Raw genomic sequence first — 17,814 nt, forward strand, 5'->3', positions numbered from 1 at the left:
ACTGTATTTATTGAGATGCTCTGTGTTTCTTTCAATTAATTTTAAATATAACAAAGTATTTAGTAAACTAACTTAGTTATCATGAAGCTAGTGTTAGGCACATAAATTGTGACTAAGGTTTGGTGGAAGACTTTAATTTATAACTTATGAAAACAAGACATTTGTACTTAGAGCCAGAGCTGGTTTCAGCTGGATTGGTATCAACAGGGTTAACCCTTTCGTTACCAAACCGCCCAAAGCTGGCCGAAAAAAATTTTGGTTAATGTGACCAAACCCGCCCGTATTTACCTATTCATATTTAAATGAGAATATCAGAGCCAATATCTCTTTAGTACATTCGTGAAAACACGTATTATACTTCGTAAACAGTTCAACTACAGTTTTGTACAACAATCAAAGTGTAATTTTAATTCCGTGAATTTTGGGAGATTTTTTTCTGAAATTTGTTCCTATTGTGTTTTCAAAATTTGTAATTCTGACAAAAAATGGATACGAATTTCATTATATCAAGCAGCGAGTCAGAATTCGAAGGATTTTCTACTGAAGACCTTCATAAATCTAACTCTATGACTGAAAAAAAAAAGCACGTGGTATTTGATAATGAATCTGATGTTTTATTTTCCGAAAGTGAAAACAGTGAATCCGAGAGCTCCGACAGTGATAAAGAAAATGAATTGGCACCTGAATGGAGTGAAAATTTAAAAACTGTTTCTTTCGGTGATTTTTCTGAAGAAACTGGACCAAGCCACAGACTTTCCAAGGAGAGTAAAGCCTTAGACTATTTCTTTTTACTTTTACGAATGAGCCTATTTGAAATCATTACGGCGGAAACGAACCGAAAGAAAGGACAGTTAGTGGTTTCCCACAACCTTAAATGAAATTAAGACTATTTTGCCATAAATATTATTATGGGTATCAGAAAGTTACCCAGAATAACAAATTCTATCGTAAAATTTTGTTGTATACCCAATTGAATATTAGCTAATAACCCATTTTCTATAGCAATGTTTGAACAAAATTTTAATAATTTTATATTTTGTTGAATTTACCTGTATCTACCTGCAATTAGAGTCACTTTGTGACAAAAATTATAGTATAGAATTGGTTGAGAATATTTCATTAAATTATCTTCCAAAAATCAGATTAATATATTGATAAATAAAAAAGTTATAGTTGTTTAATGAAACCAGACTAAATTTATGATTATGTTAGAAATTAATTGAAACACATAAGGGGTGTATTTTGGTCAGAAATATATAACGAAAGGGTTAAGAGTTGTTTCTCTATTATATATTTTAACCCTTTTGTTACCATATTTCTGTTGAGATGCTCTGTGTTTCTTTCAATTAATTTTAAATATAAAAAAGAATTTAGTAAAATAATTTAGTTATCATTCAGCCAGTGTTAGGAACACAAATTGTGACTAAGATTTGGTGGAAGATTTTAATTCAAAACTTATGAAAACAAGACATTTGCACTACAGAGCCTGAGCTGGTTTCAGCCAGGTTGGTATCGAAAGGGTTAATATACATATACCACATACCAGTCATGGAACACATGTAAGTCAACATGTGCACACACATGCATGAGTGAGTATTATGTGTGGTTTGATATATGCTCATAACAACATATTCAATGTTAGCCAGAATTTTTTTTGGTTTTTCATTTGTTGTAGTACAAGTCCCAGGGACTCATCAGGATGGCTGCCCAATTTCCATGGCATACAAGTGGCTGAGATCATAATTTCAAACAATTGCAGAATTACTCATTTACAACTGACTGGACTGGAGTAACATGATATGAAGTGTTTTCCTCAAGAGCACAACATGCCACCTGGTCTGGGAATTGAAACAACGATCTAGCTATCAGGATTACAAAACCCGAACCACTAGGCCACACATCATCACTAAAATCGTACACTTATGCTTAAATCATAATTTACGACATGAGATTAATTGAACAGATATTTAAAGAATTGTTAGGCGTGGCTGTGTGGTAAGAAGTTTGCTTTCCCAACCACATAGTTCTGGATTCAGTCCCACTGCATGGCACCTTGGACAAGTGCTTTTTTTTTTTAATTACTAAACCATTGGGCTGAACAAACCCTTGTGAGTTGATTTGGTAGATGGAAACCAAAAGAAGCCTTTGTGCGTGTCACTGTGTCTGTCCCACCCATCACTTGATAACCAGTGTCGGTGTGTTTACATCCCCATAACTTAGGTGGTGTCCCAATATGGCTGAAACAAGTTAAAGATTTAGGGAGGGGGAAAAAAGATAAAAAGTAAAACTGCATTTACTTATTTGAAATACTTGATTTTGTACTTGTACTTCCCTTTTCGGAATTGGGAAGCATAATGCTAGTGTTTCCATCCATGTGCATTTCCACAGCCATTTGGAGATCCCCGTTGCATGCTTCTATCATCCGTTCTCCAACATCGGCAGTGACACCTGCAAAATTCAAATTATAATTGTTCACATTATTATGAATTATAATAATTTAATGGTGTAGCAGCTTGGGAGAAGCTAGAATGCGGAAATATAGAGCTTAACCCCTTTCTATACCAACCTGCTTAAGACCACTCCTGATTATGATTATCATCATCATCGTTTAACGTCCACTTTCCATGCTGGCATGGGTTGGACTATTTGACTGAGGACTGGCGAGCTAGAAGGCTGCACCAGGCTCCAATCTGATCTAGCAAAGTTTCTACAGCTGGATGCCCTTCCTAACACCAACCACTCCAAGAGTGTAGTGGGTGCTTTTATGTGCCACCAGCATGAGGGCCAGTCAGGCAATTTTACAGGAGCTAGCAAGTCAGAGGGCTGCACCAAGCTCCAGTTGTCTGTTTTGGCATGGTTTCTATAGCTGGAAGCCCTTCCTAACACCAACCCCTTTACAGAGCATACTGGGTGCTTTCTATGTGATGTCATCAGGGGTGCTTTATACATAGTGTCAGCATGGGTGTGGCTAATTTCCAGTTTTAAAATGATTGTAATTAAACCTTTCTATCAACATTTTATATTAATTTGTGTTTGAAACAACAGCTTAATAATGAGAAAGTTAGTTTACTAAATTCTTCACTATTTTTTTCAAAATTATTTGTAACAAAGGCAGTATATTTCATCAGAAATATGGTAACAAAAAGGTTAAGCTTATCTCAAACCAACACACAAGACAAGTCTGCAAATAATTTCCTGAGATGTCTTTGAAACTTCATACCATTACACAATGTAACATCAATAGCACTTTGGTGACAAGAATATTTATTTGAACAAATCGCATTAACTTCATTCAAACTACAGATCAGAAAAAGTGGCTTGAGGGGGATCAAACACAACGGAGCAGAAGTAGAGGAAAACATAATTCTCCAACATCTCACACATAAGTGGCAAAGATGGATAACTCAAATATCACCCACTACACATGGTATCTCATTCCACAAGTCAACAAAGAATTTCCTTTGTTGAAGATTTGAAATCTGCATTTCTGATACTGATTTCAGAACTGTCTACAATCCTTCAGTGTAGTTTCTCAGATGAATCCCAATTATTATTATTATTATTATTATTATTACCTCTACGAAGGCGGACGTTCGTAGACAAGATATCTTAAGAACTGCTGCATGGATTCAGATGAAACTTTCAGGGATGCTTGACTTCCATGACTGGCACAAACTGATTAGATTCTGGGATCAATCCAGTACCAGACAAGAATTCTGGATTGTGTTTCCTTTTTTTTTTTTTTAACTTAATTTTTGAGAGTGGTCAGGTTCATTTTTAGTATTCTTATTTGTGACAACAGTCGAGTTTATTTAAGATATTCTCACTTTAAAAACCATTTCCAGCTAATCATTGAGAGGATATCAGTGTTGCCTTGGCAAAGGTTTGCGCTCTCTCAGTGCCCTTATTATTATTATAATATTTGAAAAACATATTTTTCAGAATATTTGCCAAGATCATTACCATTCAACTCAGCAAGCCATGTGAATGCAAAAATCATCCAGACTGTTCCTTTTATTTGTTTCAATGTGTCAGTGTTTATCCCTTGCCTCTGCTTCACTACAAACATACTAGGCCACCAGCTTGAAGAATTACTGTTCAAATGAATTAACTCCCAGTAGTTTTTTTTTTCTTTTTGTAAACTTGATACTCATTCTGTGGTGCACCTGAGCACTGTATACAAAAATTTCATTATTATTTCTAGTCTCTTTTTTTGAACCACTACGTTATGGGGATGTGAACACACTGACACCAGTTGTCAAGTGGTGTTGGGGGTCAAAGATACACATATATGCAACAGGCTTCTTTCAGTTTCTATCTACCAAATCCATTCACAAAGCCTTAGTCGGCCTGAGGCTATAGTCAAAAACACTTGCTCAAAGATGCCTCTAGGCCAATAGCACCAAAAGGAAAAAAAGAACCTAGTACATTCCATAAAGTGGTCAGCATTATGAAAGGCATCCAACCACAGAAACCATTCTGAAGTAGATTCTGGAGCAAGAAATGAGACTTTGGAGCCATCAGATGTTTCACCCTCCAACCCATGCCAGTATGGAACCTTGACATTAAAGGATAAAGATAACACTTTGCAGCAGGAAAGTGATAACAAGAACAATTTCATCAAGATTCAATTGTTGGGTGATGTGCTGTACTTGTGAAGACCTGTTGAACCAAGTGAAATTGTAGTCGTGGTCAATGTCAGTACCGACTTGTACCGGTGGTACATAAAAAGCGCGATTTAAGCGTTGGGCCTCATGGAGGTGTGGCAGGTGACCAAGACCATTGGTGATATACCATGCTTGTGTTAACCTGTCAAGCCAAGTGAGACTGTAGGCGTGGTAAATGCCAGTGTCAGGTCAATGACACCTGTGCCATTAGTAAGTAAAAGGCACCCTTGGAGTGGATGGCATTAGGAAGGGCATCCAGCCATAGAAACCATGCCAAATCAGACTGGAATCCGGTGCAGATCCCTGGCTTACCAGTTTTTTCAGTCAAAACGTCCAACCCATGCCAGCATGGAAACACAAGACTAAGGATTTTTGAATGACCACCTCATTGCCGACTATGCTACATCTCAACAACCCATATATAACATATATTCTTTGATTGTACCAAAGTCTATTATATAAAATCATCACCATCATCATTTAACATGTTTTCCATGCTGGCATGGGTTAGACGGTTTCAGCAGAGCTGATAAGGCCAAGGGCTGCACCAGGCTCTGTTACCTATTTTGGCAATGGTTTCTACAGCTGGATGCCTTTCCTAACGCCAACCATGGCACAGAGTGTACTGGGTGCTATTTTATGTGGCACCATCACCAGTATCACTTACACTGTAGCAAATACATCTTCCCGAGTACAACAGTGTCAAATGTCTTGTTCCTTAGTCTCATCTCCTTTGTAAGGCTCAACGTCTTGAGATTGAGGTTAAAATCACATTACTTATAAGTTTATTCAGTGTCTTCTACATTTCACTTAAGCGTATATCATTCAGATTTCTCTGCCAAAATAATAATGCTTATTTATTCACATTGTTTTCAATTAATCATGCATTATCTCATGGACTCAAGATTTCAAAGATGTGATTGTTTATTTTTAGAACGGCATTGTAGGGTAGGCATCAGAGGATAGTTTTGAACATAAAACAAGTAGAATATTCTGTTCAAATATGGCCTGTTTAAATGCTAAGCCTTTTAAGTACTGATAAAAATTAGCAAATGTATACATTGTTGTATTTCAAAAACTCAACATAGTGGTGGAAAACAAAAGTTTGGGAAACAGCATCCAAAATGCATTCTGAAAAACCTAACAAAAAAAACAAAAAAACACAAAAAAACAAGCAGTGGCAGCATCAGTAGCAGCAAGCTCTCATAGCTTTTGATCTTAAATGATTGGAAGAGTTATCATGTATATTGTTTTGTCTTGATATAAAAGAAGGACTACAGCAAATATTTTGCTCAATACTAAAGATTTCCTTGTCGTTTGTTTGACCGTAACTAGTTGAGCATGTCCCTTGGTAGCTGACGATATGTGCATCTATGATCACAAGCAGAAGTAGTGGGGGAGCATCATAGCCATGTGTTCAGAGGAATTCTTTGGAGTTTGAATAATTCACCTCTAGAAACATGGGTGTTTAATAAAACATCCTTAAACAAACCCTTATTCAGGGACCTTTTGAATGGGATGGGCTACTCGACCTGAAGAAAATTCTAACTAGGCCCCACCTGCAACATCATATGCTATTTATCTTGATATGAGATCACTATGTCATGCATATATGGCTGTGATGCATGTGCCTGGTGTACCCTTATCAGGCAGGTAGTTATGATGGGTACACTGGGCTTCGTATGTTTTGCCCCAGTGTCATTTTAATGGCATGCACTGCTCGCTCACTGAATAATAATCATAATAATAATAAAGCTTACTTTATTGATGTTGTTAGTGTCCAGAGAGCTGGTTGTTAGATGTCTGTTTTCTATGCTGGCATGTGTTGGATGCAATGAGCCAAAGAACTGTACCAGGCCTCATTATCTTCTATGACTGGATGTCCTTCCTAATGCCAACCACTTTACAGAGTGTACTAGGTGCTTTCTATGCGACATCAGTACCAACAGGGTTGCCAAGTAACTTGCAAGATGATTGTAAATGAGAATTACTATCATGCAAGCAATTTCCAGTCTACTATGAAATGCATCTGGTCATCAAGAATGATAACTCTGCTTGGAAACAGGTATGAGTTGATAACAAAGAAAAGCATCTGGCTATAGAAAATCTGCCAACTAATTCCATTTAATCTAGACAAGCACAGAAAAGTGGACATTAAAATGATAACTACTATTTTAACCCTATCATGCCGTGTCCCTGTTGTAACAGGAATAGCTTAAATGTCATCACCAGTAGGTTCCTGCTTGAGTAGTAATTTAACAACACATGTACAAAAATAAAAGACAAAATACTAGAAACAGACAACTGACAATGTTGCAAATTTGTGGTGAAGTGTATTTACAATTCCTTGTTAATAGTTTTCCCCCATAGCTGTTGCTTACTTTGCTTTTAATTATTTAAAAAGTGGGTGTGACGAACCCAGCACTTTGAAGTTGAGAAAATTATTGATATTTATTCTTTGGACAAAGAGTTTAAACTTATGCCAGCAATGAGAGTGAATTGGGCAATCAAATTGGTGAAAGTGATGAGGAAATTAGCACGACCAAACATGGTTATTGAGAGATATGCCTATTATTGTTATTTCCCAGAAATTTTTTTTTGTCATTCTGTTCACTATTTTGCCTGCAATTGTTTTTCTTGAGCTGTGTACGCAATTACATATTTTTTTGCTCAGGAGCCCAGGCAGAGGGAAGTCAGTAACAGGGGCCCCAAGTCTGAGAGGATTCATGAGTGCTTACACTAACACACAAATAGGATGGAAGGAGTATAACTGACCCCAGTACAGGAACAGTCATTTATTTCATTGAGCCCCCTTCCCCACCACAAAACACTGAAAGTATTCAGTCTGATTCCTACCAATTCTGTTACTCTCTTAATAATAATAACAGCTTGAAATTCTGGTACAAAGCCAGCAATTTTAGTGGGGAGTGTTATTCAATTACATCGGCCCCAGTGCTCAAAGGGTCAAACTTAGAACGTTAGAATTCCAAAGAAATGTCGCTGAGCATTTTGACCAATTGCTGCCATAACAATCCTAATAACCTTTTCTGTTAGGACAAAAGGCAAAAGCTGGCTGTGGTGGAATCTGAAGAAATGATGCTAAGTACTTATTTAATCGACCGCGAAAGGATGAAAGGCAAAATCCACCTCGGCGGAATAAATAATAACAATTTCTAACATTCAAACACGTCATTAATTTGTAAAGAAAGGATCTTGGCTGTTACATTTTATCGATTCTGAAGAATCGAAGACAAACTAGAATGGACAAGGATATAACTAAAAACCATGTTTTTATTTCCATCAATTTCACTTCATTTTCAAGTTAATTTAAATTGTGTTCCTGTTTGTAAACCCTCCGTTTTTCCTAAAGTACAACTAACTCCGTTATCAAACAATGTATTTATCTCTTTATCTTTCTTTTTTTTTTACGATGCAGAATTTATTAAAATGGTTTCTCGGTCACTTTCATAAATGTTCGCCCAAGTTGTCTCCCTTCAATTATTTAAACTCCAACACTTATTTTACTATTTCGATAATTATTTACCAGGATTGTCTCTATAGGGCAGATCCTCGTGGCCTTACAATACAAATTTTAATTACATGAAAAAATTTACGAGTGGGAGAAAAAAGAAAACAAGCAGATTTTTTAATGTTTCACTATTCGTTATGAAGAACATTCTTTGACTTTCGCTACGTTTTTTCTCGAAATTTTTGTGACAAAATACCTGTACAATACTAAAAATTTTAAGTAGATTGGGAGAACAGGTAGATAGTAGCAATCAGTTGTGCTCCTTCGTGTTCACATCCTACAGGCGTCAACTTTGCCTTTCATACTTACAAGGTTAATAAAAATAAAATATAAAAGAAAAAAATAACAAGCACCGGTCAACATTACCCTTCTCCCGAAATTCGAGTTTAATGTTTTACGCCAGAAATTAATATTTCAAGAATATCTTTTATTCTTTTCTTGCTTCAGTCATAAGACTGCGGCCACGCTGGGGCATTGTCTTGTAGTATCTTTAGTCGAATGAATTGACCCTAGTACTTGGTTTTAGCTTGAATCGCTGTTACGTGGACATAAGCATAACAGCAGTGGTTGTCAAGAAGTGGTGGGGGAAACACGCACACGGCGGGCTTTTTTCAGTTTCTGTTTACCAAATCCATTCACAATGTTTTGGTCGACCCGAAACTACAAGTAGAAGGCATTATCATGCTTTTAGCTGTCAGAAGTGAAAGTCATCAACTTCGTGTATTTACGTCAGGTTTATACCTTCGTTAATTTACGCCGTTTATTTACGTACCACCACGCTGTTAGGTTTATAAAACAATTGAAGTTCAGTTTAAAGTGTGTATATGTGGCTATATGTCTGACTAATGTGTGTGTGTCTGTATTTATTGTATGTGTGTATAAGTAGTTATATGCGGCGATCTTTCGTTTGTAGTAAGATCGCCGTTATATGCTTATATTATCCATTATAGTAATATTTGTCTGTTGAAATCCGTTTTAAGGCGGTCAATAGTTTAATTAAAGATGTGTCTATATATGTATATATATATATATATATATATACATGTGTATACATTACACATGTATATATACACATGTGTATACATTACACATGTATATATACACATGTGTATACATTACACATGTATATATATAAATATATATATATATATACATGTGTATACATTACACATGTATATATACACATGTGTATACATTACACATGTATATATATAAATATATATATAATATATATATATATATATATATATATACATGTATAGACACATCTTTAATTAAACTATTGACCGCCTTAAAACGGATTTCAACAGACAAATATTACTATAATGGATAAGCATATAACGGCGATCTTACTACAAACGAAAGATCGCCGCATATAACTACTTATACACACATACAATAAATACAGACACACACACATTAGTCAGACATATAGCCACATATACACACTTTAAACTGAACTTCAATTGTTTTATAAACCTAACAGCGTGGTGGTACGTAAATAAACGGCGTAAATTAACGAAGGTATAAACCTGACGTAAATACACGAAGTTGACGACTTTCACTTCTGACAGCTAAAAAGCATGACAGTGCCCAAAGAGCCACGCTGTGGGACTAAACCTAGAACCATGAGGTTGGGAAGTAAAACTCTTACCACACAGCCACGCCTCAGACCAACATAACACACCATGCTGGAAGCACATTTCTTTTATTAATTTAAATGGATGCAGGTCACTAAGTTGGTTTCAAATATTGAGAAATATTTGTGATTAATAGATGCCCTTCCTTAACAATGGCCCATCAGCTTCAGAAGTCTTCCAGGGTTGCTTGGCCTGTATCCCAATCCAGTTCCACAAACTTGCACCCACTCAATTATTTCTCTTTGTCTGGTGATTATTTTATCACTTTAATAAGGTGGATACAGACATTAACCCATTGCCAATCATGAGCCCCATTTAAAGATCTACTAAAAACAGTCTCAATGCTGGTTGTTCATTCTATTTAAAGTGAATTGCTTATGTACATTTTATTTGCAGAGGTGTGTTTAACGAGATTTAGTAATTAAAGTTTGTCTTTATTAGCTCTGGCTAATTCTAGAGGACATTTTATGTCATAAATCGCAATTTTTGAACTACGAAAAAATATTGACTATTTTAAAAACGTCATTTTTTTTTTTTTTTTTTTTGCATTTCCCATCCATATAAATTCATTGATATTTCATACACATTCGTATTTGATACTATAGTTTCAAAAAAAAATTAAATGTTTATTATTGCAATTGAATAGAAAAGGATAAATATGCTTCTTCTCAGCGATCCCCATTTGGGAATTTACGGAAAAAATTTATCAGGGTTTCCAAAATAATTCACATATGAAGAAAATTTAAATACTATATATTATTTTATCTCCTAAGACACCTGGCAAAGCCAAAAAATATGAATAAAAACCGGTTAAGATGGAGGTCCCTGTTATCTCCCTTTTTTTGGTAAACCATACTGGAGACCAGTTTTATATAATGTACCAGAGCTGTACAGTCACTATATTGATTACGTTGGTGCCAATTTTCTCGCAGATCAACTGCTTCAGCCTCTAAGAACAGCATAACCTCTACTATAGCCAACATTTCAGCCAGCCTCTCGGTATCTGTCACCATCAACACCATGCCCACCTCCACATTACTATGCATCCACTAATTCCCAACTCCTACCTCCAACACACACATTAACCCAATATTTTTTTTAATATCAACTCATACGAGCGCTATAAATCCGGTGAGGTATGGCTGTTTAATAAGAAGCTTGCTTCCCAACGACATGGTTCCAGGTTCAGTCCCACGACTGGCACCTCGGGTAAGTGTCTTCCACTATAGCCTTGGGCCGACCAAAGCTTTATGAGTGGATTTAGTAGACGGAAACTGAAAGCCCTACTCGACAGGCGGTGTTAATATGTTTATGTCACCGGCACTCGGCGGTTCGGCAAAACAGACGGATACAAGTACAAGTAAAAAAAAAAAAAAAAAGATACTGGGGTCGACTCATTAGACTAAAAATTCGAGGCGGTGCCCCAGCATGGCCGCAGTCTAATAACAAACAAATGATAAGATAAGAAATGCAGCACTTCTTCAATCGTAGTCATGTCAGTTCTGTTGTGGATTCCACCTTCCACTGAAATAGAACCATCGACCTTGCAAACGAAATATATTTTATTTAACTTTCCACACGACCACACAACTAAAATACTCCTCTGTTATCGTCTGCTTTCTGAGACGGAAACATCCATTAGAAATTCACTGGCTCCAACATGTTTACACAATTGTCTCTTCATATCAAGCACCATAAGCAATCTGAAATCCCAGAATGTATGAGAAGTATGTATGGCAAAGCCATTCTGGCACCACTGAACAGTAATTCAACACCGACCTATCAGAACGTTTTAATTTACTCTCGCCCCCCCCTCTCTCTCCCTCTCTACCTGTATATGATGTCTCAAGCGCAAAAAAGTGCTGTCAAAACAGACCAATCATTAGCAGCGCCCATTTGTCTCATTTCAAAACCTAGTACTTATGCACTCTGAAGATTTTAACGGAATATCTGCCAACCTTTTCTACTTCATTACTTGCAATTTTTGCAATGCATTCTACATAGGAGAAACGGGATGCCATTCAGGTGACTTGTTTTCTCAAACCTGGCATTTCCCACAGAACGCAAGAGTAGGCTTGGGGCCCGACATTTCAAATTACTTGGCCACTCTGTTGATCATCTGTCAGTGTCTGGGAGTTTCTCAACACCATGCTAGCCCATATTCCTGCAAACATGAAGAGAAGTGAAAAGTCTTCCTGTTTGGTACTGATTCACCCATAGACCTTAATGAACAAATTCTCCTTTTCATAAAAAATCATCATCTCCCCCACTATCAGATAATTTTATTCCAGTCACTGATCAACGAACAAGATTTCCTTCTTACTCTCTAATATTCTACCGGCACAAAGCTCCCCCTCCCCCCACTCAATACTACCTTACCTCCCAGCTAAGCTGTTTTGCCTTGCAAGTTGCTTGGGTGACCTTGTCGGTCCTAGTGCTACATAAAAAGTACCCAGTACGTTCTGTAAAGTGGCTGGCGTAAGCAAAGGAATCCAGCTGTAGAAACCATATCAAAACAGACAACTGGAGCCTGGTGCAGGCTCCCGGGCTTAGCAGCGCCTGCCAAACCATCCAACTCCTGCCAGTATGGGAAATGGATGTAGAATGAGAATGGTGGTGGTCAATATCTCCTCCTCCACGCACACCAGATTTTAGCACTGTCATCGAACTCTAGCAGAATGTCTATAAAACTTTATTTCTTTAACACACACTAAACATTGCCACTTGTCTGTTGGCTTCTAGTGACATACCCATACAATTATATTCACTATAAACCCAGGCATAGCTGTATGGTTAAGAAACTTGCCTCTCAAGCATATGATCTCAGGTTTAGCCCCACTGCACAGCACCTTAAACCTTTAAGTATTTAAACTGGTCAAATCTGGGCCCTCACACCTACCCTACAATGTCATTCTAAAAATAAACTACCACATCATCAAACTCTTGAAGCTACAAAATAATGCAGGATTAATTCAAAACAATGTGAATAAATAAGGATTACATTTGACAGAATAATCTGAATGCTAAAGGGTTAAGCAAGGTCCTTCTACTACTAAAGCCTCGTGAGTGCATTTGTTAAATAGAAACTGAAAGAAGCCCATCATACATAGAGATAGATAGACGTGTGTGCGTATAACCATGTCTTGACATCATGTAATAATTCCAAAGAAGCATCATTATAATACAAGTGGCATTGTTCATCTCCAGTGTTCCATGAAAACATGTCTGACAATGGGGAAATATTACCTTACTTCAGTGGTTCTCAGCTGGGGCCTGTATAACCCCCGGGTGTCCACACAAGCAAAGTAGTAAAATGGGAATCCACAGTCGTATATTAAGGGTTACAAAAAATTTTTGCTTGGATGTATTTATAGCAAGAAACAGGTTTCTTTCTCTAATGTCTTACACAGTCCAACCTACACAAGTTAATGCTTGAAAAACAAAATAAGAATTTTGAAAATAAAAAAGAATCTATAAAACTAATTTTTAGACATTGAATGGCTATGGGTGTCCACCAGAATAAAGTATTCATCAGGGGGGGGGGGTCCTAAGATAAAAAAGGTCGAGAACCACTGCCTTATTTTTGTTGGTGACAGAAAGAGCATACTCATACAGAAAATCAGTCTCAACAAATTCCAGCTGCACCATGAAAGATGAAAAACTAGATGCTAAAACGATGAGTAAATGTGACTGTCTCCTTGCCTTGATATTGCGTGATGGTTGCAAATGATTGTCGGCCATGGAGAAGTATTATCTTGCTAGGAAACAGATAAAAGTTGGCAACAGAAAGGGTATCTGGCCATAGAAAATCTGCCTCAATAAAATCCATCTGCCATGATAGCATGGAAATATGGACATTTAAGCAATGATAAATTAAAAATGGAACTTAAGTTGTGCATAAAGGGAAAAGAAATTTACAACCACCCATCTACCTTCAATGCAGATAATTTTTTAGATTTAAGAAAACAGGAAATGTTGCTGATACAAAAACATCTAGGAAATTACAATCAAGATGGAATGAAAACACTCATGAAAATGTTGACAAATGTTACGGTAATTCATTTGAGTTTAATTAGTAGAAATGCTAATTGGTTCAAACTCCTTTTATTGTCAGTCTGTTGTTAATCTCTCATCATATAATGGCGTCTGTCAAACCAACTTTTCCTTTCATCATTAACTGGAAAATGCATCAAACTTGAGGTCTGACTCTTGAAAATATATAATTTTTTATACAAACTTGTTACAAGTTCAAATATGCTTGAAGCATATTCAATCTTGTAAGAAAGCAATTCACAGTATTTTGTTATGGAGAAAACTCCTCAGCTCAGAGTGCCCCCTAATCAGACTGTGGGGTGCAGGTATTTCAGAGTGGTATCTCTTCTTCAGCCACAGAGGCCAGAAAAGCAGACGCTGCAAACTGGCACAAGGGACAGGTCCTTCTTATGATGTTCCGACCATTGTTAAAAGACCAGTTGCACTATACAACGGCTCACCATAAAATATGGGTTGACAGCATTAAGCAGTGATGCATACAAATACAAACTTGGTGCCAGACTAAGCTCGCTTTTTATAAGGAAGAATTTAACAGGGACCTTTGAAGCTTCAGATTGCATCACTTCAGATAGTTTGATGAAGGCAAGTAAACTGAAATGTCAAAGTCAGTCAACTTTTTTGTAAAAGTTAATATGGCCGCTACTAAAGAGTACAAAGTAATCCTTCATATTAATCCATGGATCCAGCAAATACATTTTATCAAGACATTGTTTTAAAGGCAGAAATCCATCCTGTTTCTAACTTGTTTGTATGTAAGAGAGGTTTCTTTCCACTTGTCTTTAGAGCAACTAAATGATGGACTTGCAGAGAACATCAATAAACATCAAAAGTCTGTAGGTTCTGCAATGCAAAGCACTGAATGTCAGCATACACACACACACTCACAATTACAGGCTTAGTATAGTTTCTGTCCACAAAATGCCAAAGCATTCATCAGCCAGAACATTTGGCTGATATCCTAGCATGGCTGTGGTCTAATGATTGAAGAAATAAGGTGGCGAGCTGGCAAAATTGTTAGCACACTGGGCAAAATGCTTAGCGGTATTTTGGCTTCCATTACGTTCTGAGTTCAAATTCCGCCAAGGTCGACTTTGCCTTTCATCCTTTCGGGGTCAATAAATTAAGTACGAGTTACGCACTGGGGTCGATGTAATCGACTTAATCCGTTTGTCTGCCCTTGTTTGTTCCTTCTGTGTTTAGCCCCTTGTGGGTAGTAAAGAAATAGATTGAAGAAATAAGTAACCAGAAACCACATGGTTGTGAAGTCAACCCATTTATGTGCCATTTGTTTCAGTCATTTGAATGCGGCCATGTTGGAGCAGCACCTTTAGTCGAGCAAATTGACCCCAGGAATTATTACTTGTAAACCTTGTACTTATTCTATCGGTCTTTTTTGCCGAACCACTAAGTTATAGGATGTAAACACACCAGCATCGGTTGTCAAGCGATGATGGGGGAGACAAACAGACACACAAACATGCATATATATGAAAGGCTTCTTTCAGTTTCCATCTACCAAATTCCCTCACATGGCCTTGGTTGGCCAGAGGCTATAGTAGAAGACACTTGCCTAAGGTGCAATGCAGTGGGCCTGAATCCGCAACCATGTGGTTGGTAAGCAAGCCACTTACTACACAGCCACTCCTGTAATAAGTTCCAATATTTAAACAGTAACACAACAAATGAACAAACTGAAAATTCACACACAAGATGGATGTTGCTAATTATTCGTCAGTTATCATAATATAAATCACCATTTAACAGCTGTTTTCCATGCAGGCATGGGTTGGACAGTTTGGCAGGAGCTCATAAGTTTTACAATCTGATCATTCCATGGCAAAACATTACCACACTTTCTTTCTTTTAACCTCTCTCCTTGCCATGTACACTGGATATCTACTTTCACTTTTAGCCACCTTATAGAGTTCCTCCTATAGATTCATGGCCCAGTGGTTGGGGTGTTGCACTGATAATCAATAGATCGTGGGTTTGACTCCTGGACCAGGTGACAAATTGTGTTCTTGAGCAAAACACTTCATTTCACATTGCCCCAGTCCATTAAGCTATAAATGTGTAACCCTGCTATGGAGTAGCTTTGCAGCTGAGGAGAATGTTGGCCTGCTTGTCTAGCCAGTAAGGTGGCATCTTTCAAAAGCTAAAACAATGCTAAGTGCATTGTGACCAGTGATGTATAACATTCAAAAGTTTGACCAATCACATGATATTGTTCCTTATTCCCCTCCTACTTTACTGCTAATCTTTCTAGGACTGTCTCTTAACTTTTACGAATCTGTAGTAAAGCTTGTTTGCCAACAACATGGCAGTCCGGGTTTAGGATAAATGTTGCTGTAATTTAGCCCCAGGAGACATCATCTCCAGCTGGCTATATGACACGATCTGTGTCCTTATATTTTCGAACAAGGAATTTGGCAGCGCTACCTCTAGCCGGGCAATTATTGTGCTGATGAAGAGAAATAACCCAGAAATTGCAATACACATCGTTTTGAGCTGAGTAGGGATGCTGGATTCCCTTGTTTGAAAATATAACGACACAGATTGTGTCTTATAGCCGGCTGGAGACGATGTCTCCTGGAGCTAAACTACAGCAACATTAGTCCTAAACCAGGACTGCCATGTTATGTTGGCAAACAATCTTTACTCCAAAGTACTGTTGCTGAATATCTCTCATTGTGAGATGTACAAATAGTAATTTTCTAATTTTATGAATCTATTTACTGTTAACATTCCACCTCCATACTACCCTGACATCCTCCATCTGGTTGGCACCATGCTCATGCTCCGATCACTGATCTTACCTTCCCACCCTCCTCCTTCTGTATACATCTTGAACTTCTTTGAATCTACAGAGATATTTCAGGTTCATGCCTTTGTCATCTTCTCTAAATCATCATTTGTCTCTGGGTGTCACTGGCAGTGATGACTCCTTTTCAGTAGAATAGCAGTAACATTGAACTTATTACTATTTGCCAACCATCAGCATTTCACACATCTGCACATAAGGATATTACTGCTCCCATCACTTTCTTTCTTTCCCTAGTGAAGGTGCATGGCTCACTGGTTAGGGTTTTCAGCTCACGATCATAACACTGAGTCCCAATGACATGTGTCCTTGAGTAAGACACTACATTTCATGTTCCTCCAGTTGACTCAACTGGCAAAACTGTGGACCTGTAATACAAAGGGACAGCCTTGTCACATTATATATCACACTGTATCTCCCTCAAAACTATGCTAAGGGCACATGTGTCTCTGAGTGCTAAGCCATTATCATCATTTAACATCCATTTCCTATGCTGGCATGGGTTGAGCAGTTTGACTGAGATTGGGAAAGCCAGCGGCTAGGATCCAATCTGATCTTGCAATGTTTCCACAGCTGGATGCACCAGCCACTCCGAGAGTGTAGTGGGTGCTTCTTAAGTGCCACTGGCACAGGAGAAATCAGGTGGACCTGGCATCGACCATGTTCAGATAGTGCTTTCTATGTGCCACTGGCACAGGAGCCAGTCAGGCAGACCGGGCATTGACCACATTTGGATGGTGCTTTTTATGTGCCACCAGCACAGAAGCCAGTCAGGGGGCACGATTTTGGTTTTACTTGACTCAACAGGTCTTCTCAAGCATATCATATTGCCCAACACATCAAAGATACTCTTAAATGGACCAGACATGCAACACTGGCATCGGCCATGGCTGTGATCTTACTTTAGTTGCCAGATCTTCTCAATCACAGCATATTTCCCGACAATCGGATCAACAGGAACCTTTGTCATCATAACCAATGGAATGTCAGTTATCTCTCTCTTTTCAACATTTTTTCTATCACTCTCACTCTCTCTTTCTCCCCACCATGTTGCTGTGTCAATAAGGCAGAGGACAGCAGTCATGCAATCACTTTATACACAGT

At 37.7% G+C, this 17,814-nt stretch overlaps 1 protein-coding gene across 4 annotated transcripts in view; it reads right to left on the reverse strand.

Annotated features, from left to right (window-relative positions):
• LOC115212825 (UBX domain-containing protein 7) overlaps positions 1 to 17,814 on the reverse strand; it is a 66,517-nt gene that overhangs the window by 32,416 nt on the left and 16,287 nt on the right. For all 4 annotated transcript variants that reach the window (XM_029781593.2, XM_029781592.2, XM_036503937.1 and 1 more), the window contains exon 2: positions 2,298 to 2,448. In XM_029781593.2, coding sequence (XP_029637453.1) covers positions 2,298 to 2,448 — 151 coding nt within the window. The remainder of the gene's footprint in view (positions 1 to 2,297; positions 2,449 to 17,814) is intronic.

Source organism: Octopus sinensis, linkage group LG6 (genome assembly GCF_006345805.1).
Source record: "Octopus sinensis linkage group LG6, ASM634580v1, whole genome shotgun sequence".
In the NCBI taxonomy this organism is placed as follows: domain Eukaryota; kingdom Metazoa; phylum Mollusca; class Cephalopoda; order Octopoda; family Octopodidae; genus Octopus; species Octopus sinensis.